Source organism: Carettochelys insculpta, chromosome 2 (genome assembly GCF_033958435.1).
Source record: "Carettochelys insculpta isolate YL-2023 chromosome 2, ASM3395843v1, whole genome shotgun sequence".
Classification (NCBI taxonomy): Eukaryota; Metazoa; Chordata; order Testudines; family Carettochelyidae; genus Carettochelys; species Carettochelys insculpta.
The window spans coordinates 36,501,005-36,509,387 of record NC_134138.1 but is presented as its reverse complement, the minus strand read 5'-3'; the positions used below and the strand labels follow the sequence as shown (position 1 = coordinate 36,509,387).

General features: G+C 41.9%; 1 protein-coding gene across 2 annotated transcripts in view; it reads right to left on the bottom strand.

Moving 5' to 3' along the window:
- Nucleotides 1–961: 961 nt before the first annotated feature.
- NUDCD1 (NudC domain containing 1) overlaps nt 962–8,383 on the bottom strand; it is a 180,356-nt gene continuing 172,934 nt past the window's right edge. The window contains exon 10 of one of the 2 annotated variants that reach the window (XM_074986748.1): nt 962–7,274. In XM_074986748.1, the coding sequence (XP_074842849.1) occupies nt 6,982–7,274 (293 nt within the window). In that variant the 3' untranslated portion in view covers nt 962–6,981. The remainder of the gene's footprint in view (nt 7,275–8,383) is intronic. The other variant, XM_074986749.1, reaches the window with a different exon arrangement.

Here is an 8,383-nt window from a genome sequence, read left to right as displayed (position 1 = left end):
AAATAATTAGTATCACTGTCCGGTGGGACAAAGCTAATCGTTCTAGTTCTTCCAGTTAGAAACTGCTCTGTAGGTCTTCTGTGACTTATAGTGCACAGAGATGTGACAAAATGCAGCTAAAGGGTGAGTAGATGCAATATGCATTTTATATGCATATGAATATTTAAATCTCTGACTATACAATAACCACTGTACAATTGTACCTCTGGCAAATTATTCCCACTGCTTCTCGAAAGAAGCTGTCCATGGGGATACGCACATAAGGATTATCATTAAGATGATCTGGGAACATACCTTTTGCTAAAATCATAATAAACCATTGTAATTTTTTCTGAGGGTTATAATATACAAATACCAAACAGTATTCAATATTTGGGCCAAATTCTGGCTGATGTTTACACTGCAGCATTATGACTTCTGCTAAAAGTTGTGGTAGTGTGGCACACATTTGAAATGGTACACTGAAGGGATAGAAAGTCGCTCTGAACGCAGGTTTTCTTTTTAAAAAGTTTTATTTATGAATCCATATTTCAGTTTTTAACTTTCAGAGCATTACACATTGCAGACACACACAGCATGGCAGAGAGAATGCTACAAAAGAGCATCTGAAATAGATTATTTGCACCTATGACAGCCAAATGGGTTCCCTGACATTTTGTAAATAGTATCCACCACATGTGCTTGCAAGCTGGACCATTCATAAACAGCTGTACCATACAAGTGAGAGCACTCCATCGTAGGTGCAGGTTCCCAGCCTAGTTCAAAGTATGGCTTACACAAAAACGAGGTGATCACATGCCATACACTTTGAATCATCACCCTCTACTGCAGTTGTGTCCAATGGAAACTGAAAGATCTCCACACTTGTGGTTGTTGTCATTCTATATTTGCAACATCCCCCACCCCCCAGCCAGGCTCCCCCGGCCACCCTTCTAAATACATGCCCTCCCCCTCTCCCAGCGCCAGGCAACCCCAGCCCCCCATTCTAAATTAATGGTGGTAAGTCACCAGAGCAACTGCCAGGGCTGGCAGAGCAGCTGGGGCTGGGGCAGGAGGAGTGGCTGGGGCGACCAGAGCCAGAGCCACTGGAGCCATCATGTGTTTCTACCACCCAACGTGGGGCGCATGCAGAGGGGCAGGCAGCACTTGCATGCAGCTCTAAGAAGAACCACGTTTAAAGGCTCCAAGAGTTGCATGTGGATCCAGAGCCAGAAGTGCCACACTACGGTGTCCTGTTTGCCACACGCGGATGTTGTAAATTCCTCTTTAGAGAACATGTCCCTGGCCATGGGCTGTGAGGTTTGTGTGCGCCTTCCACTACCCTTTACCAGATAGCCTCGAGATGTCAAGCAGTTTTAAATTAAAACTAGGATTTTTATGGACTTAACAGTGTTCCCCACTAATCCACGTAGGAATAAAATTAAAATGTAAAATAATTTACTTCAAAAAACAGCGTTTAAGTGACTACATAATGCAGGTAAATGCAAGGTATAGGGAGTGACCGTTAGGGTTGCCCGTTGCCTATGCATATTCATAAGCTAATTGCCTATTCATGAGCATCGGTTTGAATTCAGATGCACGGATTGGACCATTTATGATGCTCATGAATATGTAAACGGAATGTGCATCCTGGTTGCCGGGGCAACGCAGGTGCGGACCTGACACCTGCGAGTGTTCAATCAGGTCCGCCCTGGCTCTATAATTTCTGGAGCCCAGCCCCAGCTTTCTCAGTCCGTCGGGGAGCAGCAGAAGAGAGGACAGCGGACTGAAGAGCAAAAAGGGACTGAGTTTAGAGCTGGACTCAGCCTTGGCCGAAGATTCAACGAGAAGTGCTGAAGCAGACCTGCAAGTCAATCTACGCACCCCAGCCACCGTGGGACGCAGACGCCTTTTCGAAGAGCTCCGGCTAAGAAGCCTTTTTGAAGAGCTCCAGCCAAGAAGAACTGAACTGAACTCACTGAAGTCCTCAGTCTTTACCTGAGGCAGGCTCGCCAGGCAGACCGCGCCGGCAGGTGCCCTGCCTAGGGAGCCGCACAAGCGGTGGCCTCTGCTGGCCGGCGGCGGAGCCGCTGCTGCTTTTTAGCCAGGGGTTTTTGTTAACCACGCTGGCCTTTTCCCCTGGCCTCCTCTTTTCTCTCCTATCTGTCCTGTCTGCCTGCCGCGGCTGCCAGTAAAAAGCGCGCCGTGAGGGCCTTCCTTCCTAGGTTGTTGAGGAGACCCTCGGGCCCGGCGCCCGGACTGACAGATCGGGAGGATAGGTATTTACCATCTGATCCCCACAAACATTAGGGTTGTTAGCTAATTAATTTAAATGGAGTTAGGCTTTATATAACATTGCTAGTGGCAGCATTAGTAGTACTGATCCCTTGTTGTTGTTATTACACACAAGGTAGATCAGACAATAATATGGTTTAAAGCGTCTTAAATTGTGTAACCCTGTTTCCAGGGTTCTTATTTGTAAAGCACAGGAGGCGGTCTACTGACCTAGCCGCTTTACTTCTGCATACACAATAGAAGATTAGATTGAGGTTCTAATTTAAAGGGATCCAGAACTGACTGCTCCCTCCGCTGGGTAGAGCTCACCCAAGTGGGGGTTGATGCATAGGGGGATAACCCGGTAAAGGGAGAACCCCAATTAGGATTCTACATATAATATTAAAATAAAAGAGTAATTTAAAGGGACAACCCATTAAGGGAGTACCCATATTAAACAAATCCCTGCAGGGTAACGTAAGACCTCAGGCGTCGCCAATAAGCCCTGAGGCAGCCTTAAAGAGATAAATACTTTATTAATTGTATACATATAGAAGTCCTAGGGTAGTAGCCATAGCCACTTCTGGAGGCCCCATCTGCCTGGCCAGCAGGGGTAACCTCACCTAGGCAATTTTAAATAACAGCTGTTCCCTTGGGTCGCTGGGGGACCTAGGGTTGAGCATCACCGGCCATTTTCCTAAAGAAAGGAGAAAAGTGCTCTGAAGGGGGCGGGTGCCCCGAGTAAGAGGAAGATAATATTGTCTAGTTCCTCCCGAGGCAAGGCAGTAAAGGGGCTCTCTTACCAGAGGGTCCGACATAGGCAGCTCTCGGGAGGCATCATATTATAGTCCTTTTAAGCCCAAAAACTACCCATTATTAAAATTGGGCGTTTGGGACGCTGAGGCGAAGGGAAGCCAGTGCAGTTTTAACTCATTGCACTGGAGTCCTTTCGGGCAAGAATATCCCATAGAGCTGGAAGCCTGTAACCAGGGTAAACACCAGGCATAATAATAGTAATAACATATGTATACACTCTGAAAGCCTGTTACCAGATAAAATAACCTGGCATAACTAAATACATAGAAACATATTAATATAAAACACATAGACATATATACACAAGTAAACATATAGAAGTATAGGAGTGTTATCATGACCAGTTCCGGTTTATTTCTTTTCCCTTACAGTGCACGCAAGGAAGAGCACCGAGTTGTGTATCCCAGCGGAGCCACCAGTAAGTTTAAAAAGGGTATAGCTTAAACGTTATAACCACAATAGAATTCAATTAAGGGCTATTAGTCAGCCAGTCCCAAATCCTGTGCTGAGACTCAGGGAACAGGGAAGGATACATAGTTGTAGCTTTTAGAAACATTTAAAAGATACACAGTAAAACAAAGTATAAATAGGAAATAAATAAATAGGAAAGAAAAAGTGTTACATTGTAATAACCTAGCTCTTGTTAAAATAAAAGAAAGTTAGTTTGTGGACAGTTGACCCCTTGTCTGTCATCTTTTCTGGGGAACAAATAGGCTCTGTCACACACCCTGTAAACCCCTTTGGATCAGACACTGTTGACATCAATCCAGGTAGCGGGGTAAAACCTGGGCTGGTGCTTGGTGGCTGGTGGAAAGTCTTAGGCAGCCTTATCGGGCCCTTGGTTGTCTCTGTATTGGCCACTGCAGTTTGACCTGTGCCAGCCTCCCAAGATCGTTAGCGGAGAGTGGCGGCCGTATTGGACACTGCGGCTCTAACTCCCTCTGAGACTGTGATAGCGTATGACAGACGGACGCCTTAAAATAAAATGAATGTATAATGGGAATGCAAAAGTAACAACAACATCTCTAAAACTTGCAGTCATTTAATTAAGGATTTTTTTAATAGAGAAAAGTAGGTCGATTTGTATCAGCACATATGGCTCATCAAAGCAATTCATCTTTTAAATAAACCACGTTATTTCCATATCCTTAACTCTTAAAAGGACATGAAAACACACCACATTTCAGACTCCATTCCCATTGTTAACAAGCAAGCAATACTTTTTCCATTTTAGTTAATTTCACTGCTAAGTAGATGTGACCTTGTTTCAAGCTCAGGACATTCTAACACCACTCTTCTTTACTATTTGTGATAACTCAGCCTCTGAACAAGGTGACAGTTGATTTTTCTTCATCTGACCCGGACAATAATGGAAATTACTTTTTAATGGTTTATGCCTTAGTAAGTGTAATTTTACATTGAATAGTTGAATTATTATTAGTCTATCCTGGGGCTTCCTTCGATTGAAGAAATCCAGTTTCACAGTTGAACTGACACATTTTTTCCTCACTTGAGCTGACTCTTCGTGCATCATGTATTTCAGATGGCTATATTTTGGAAGATTTGAACCTTCAAAGTACACAAATCTCAATTTCACTTAGGTTGAGAAGAAACCATTTCAACTATTTTTGCATCGTGTGCTTGGAGTTAGTATAAAGCAAAGCTGTTAAAAGATTATAAGTGTCCTATTATATTTTGACATTCCTTATTTACTCAGTTAAAATTCAGAAATAGGACACAGACGAAAATAGCAGGGCTAAATAACAGAAAAGTTAATATTTTTTTTTCTGATTTACAGATAGTAAAAGTTAACAGACATGATGGAGGTTAGGCCCAATTCTTTTCTCTCTTCCACAGGAAGAGTGATTTCAGAAATTAATAGATTACACTGGCATAAAACTGATGTAAGCAAGATGAGAATTAGACCCCCATCAGGTGTATATCTTCAAAGAGCCTTATTTTGAAATAAGCTATTCTGGAAGAGCTAATCCAGAGTAGCTTATTACAAAATAATGCGTCTACACACAAAAATGCATTGCAAAATAGCACTCAGCTATTTCAAAATACAGCATCTACACACACACATCTTATTTTGAAAGAGCCATTGGACGCACTGTGGCTTATTTTGAAATAGATTTTATTCCCTGTCTTAACAGCACCTATTTCAAAATAGCTATGTCAAAGCATGCACTATTCCTTGTAGAATGAGGTTTACCTATTTCAGAATAAGACAACTGCTTAGTGGGTGTGGTGTGTAGATACTAGAACAGTTAATTCAAAATAATGAAATATTTTGAAGTAACTTTGCTGTGTAGACCTATCCCAAAAGAGCAGATGTTCACACTGCAATTTGTGATCACACCTCTACTTTTTAAGAATTTGCCATTTTATTCATCCTCATTGCATTGAAGTAAATCTAAAAATCAAAACTTTCATTAGTTTATGGGTAAAATCAAATACTCGTGCCTATAAGTGTCTATAATATGTCCTACTGAGCTAACACTTCCTTCTAATATTCGCTACAGTCTGAAATACTGAAAAGGATATGCAATTATATGCAGGATAATATAACACAAATTTATTGTTTAGTTTACAGTAGTCACATGTCTTTGTCTTTCATTAAATTTAAAATATCAGCTAGAGGAGAAACTTTGCTTAGGAATCTTAAGCAAACATAAAACAGGGAGTTCACGACAAACCAATTTTGCATCTTAACCATGTTGGTAATGTTCTTTAAATAGGTTAGAAAAAGTATGTAGATCAAACTTTTGACAAATAGGGTGTTTTGTTGTGTTGTTTATTAAATGAAACCACAAACCATTGTTATAGTCAGCAAGGCCAATATATAAGAATACCACCTCTTTCTTAAACCTCAGTGTAGCACAGTTATAGGAATGTAAGATGATAATGGCTCATTAAACCCTACCTGCAGAATCTTTATTCACAGTGATAGATTAAGAGGCAGAAGCAGCATAGCTTGATTCTCTTATCTCAGGTTAAGTTTGACTGGCAGGTAGTATGCCTATCATTTAGTGTTTAAGGATCCATTTTCATGTGGAAGTAACTGATACACAAGCTTGGAATCTCACAACTGTACTTCAACTTGTACCGTTTCCAGTTTCATCAACATGCCAATGTTTCTTTCTCTCTTCTTCTGCCTCAGAGAGAGAGAGAGAGAACGAACCCTAAAATGGTGTTGGGTAGCTAAGTTTTTCAAATGTTTGACAATTTAACAGGAAGTACAAATGTGTGTCAATCAGATTATTACAATTTCACATATATAATAATTTTTCATTTGACATGAATGAAAAATATGCCTGAGAAAAGCCGATTCCCTGACACACTATTGTTTGGCCAATGAGCCATGATTTGCTTACACTAAGTGAAGACATTTAAATATAAATTGAGAATACTGTAACATAAATGGCTCTGTAAATTACCTGGTATTTGTGTAAATTGTGATCTTTGCTTTTGTGTTTATATAAGCTTGTAATAAAACAAAGTTGTATTTTATTTATCTGATTAATACCCATAGAAGGAAATTCTGCAACTATACAAAATAGAAAAAAGCAAATATTCAAGGTCTTCTTTAATGGCAGAAGTGAGGGGAAATAACCATATAAAATGAACAAACAACATATGGAGGGATCATTTCACATGTCTTCAGAAACAGATTAAAATGCTGCTAGCATAATAGATAGTTTTCTTGCACTTTTTCACATAAATGGAAGTCTACAAAAAATTTGGCGACAATGGAGTTGAAAAGTTTTATCCATCTGGCACAGAGACAAGCTCCAGTGAACGTATATTTTAATTCAACTTCAATAGTTTGTGAATGAACCTTTTAGCTAATATTTCATCATTTCTCAGACCAAGGGTGAAAACATCTAAGTCAACATGATATAAGGATAACTAATTTTCAGTGTTTACCTTTATTAAAAACAAGGATTTTGTTGTGAGAACAAATAATCTCTCATTTGTAGCTTGAAAACCCCAGATAGGATCACTGGCTTCCAGGGTTGCTACCAGCTGCTTGGCAACCTGCCCTACTTGTCTTCCCTCCTTCCTGTTGTAGAGCACAGTGGAGAGAGGAGTGGGCTGTCGATAAATGAACACTCGGCGCAGGCATTCACAAAGAGCAGCATAGGAGTGATTTGGAGGACAAGCAGTGAATTTCTTGTCTTGCTTTGATGCTTGGACATAACCTGAAAAGAATACAAAATATACAGAAGCAAGAAAGAAAATCAATATAGAGAAGTTACTCACTTGTGTAGTAACGATGGTTCTTCGAGATGTGTCCCCGTGGGTGCTCCACAGTAGGTGTTGGGCTCGCCCCGGTGCCGCAGATCGGAAAATTTCCAGCAGTCTCCGTCGGGTTGCGCATGCGCCAATGCGCGCCGGTTCTTCTTGTGCTGTCGGTCACGTAAGTGATTCGGTCCCCACCAGTTCCTTGACCAACCGCCCCGGATACTCCTGAAAAACACCAAACAGAGATCTGAAGTGGGGAGGAATGGGTGGGTAGTGGAGCACCCACGGGGACACATCTCGAAGAACCATCGTTACTACACAAGTGAGTAACTTCTCTTTCTTATTCGAGTGGTCCCCGTGGATGCTCCACAGTAGGTGACTACCCAGCAGTGACCCCAAATAAGGAGGTGGGTACCCGATTTATGTGCAGCTTGCCCTTGAAAGGACTGCTGTCGATAGGCGTGTATCCTCATCGAACACCTGGTGCATGGCATAAAGCTTGGCGAAGGTGTCGTAAGATGACCAAGTCGCCGCTCTGCAGATGTCTTTTAACGACATTCCTTTGAAGAAGGTCATCGATGCCGCCTTCGCTCTGGTGGAGTGAGCCCTGGGCAGAACTAGCAGAGGGGTCTTACGGAGCTCATAACACAGTCTTATGCAGGATACAATGTGATTTGAAATTCTTTGTGAGGATAGGCCTTCTCCTTTTGACCTGGGTGCGAGAGACACCAGGAGCCTGTCCATTTTCCAGAAGGGCTTAGTTCTCTCTATGTAAAAGGCCAACGCCCTCCTCACATCTAGTAGGTGCAGCCGCGCCTCCTTGCTGGAGTTGTGAGGCTTAAGATAAAACAAGGGTAATACTATTGGTTCGTTAATGTGGAACTCTGAGGAAACCTTTGGAACAAAGGCTGGCTGATCGTAAGATCACCACTTCCTTTGAGAATACTGTGCAGGGCGGCGTTGCCATTATTGCTGCAAGTTTGCTCACCCTGTGGGCTGACGTAATCGCAGGAAGGAAGGTTGTTTTCATGGTAAGTAACCAGAGGGGTATCGTGGTCAATGGTTC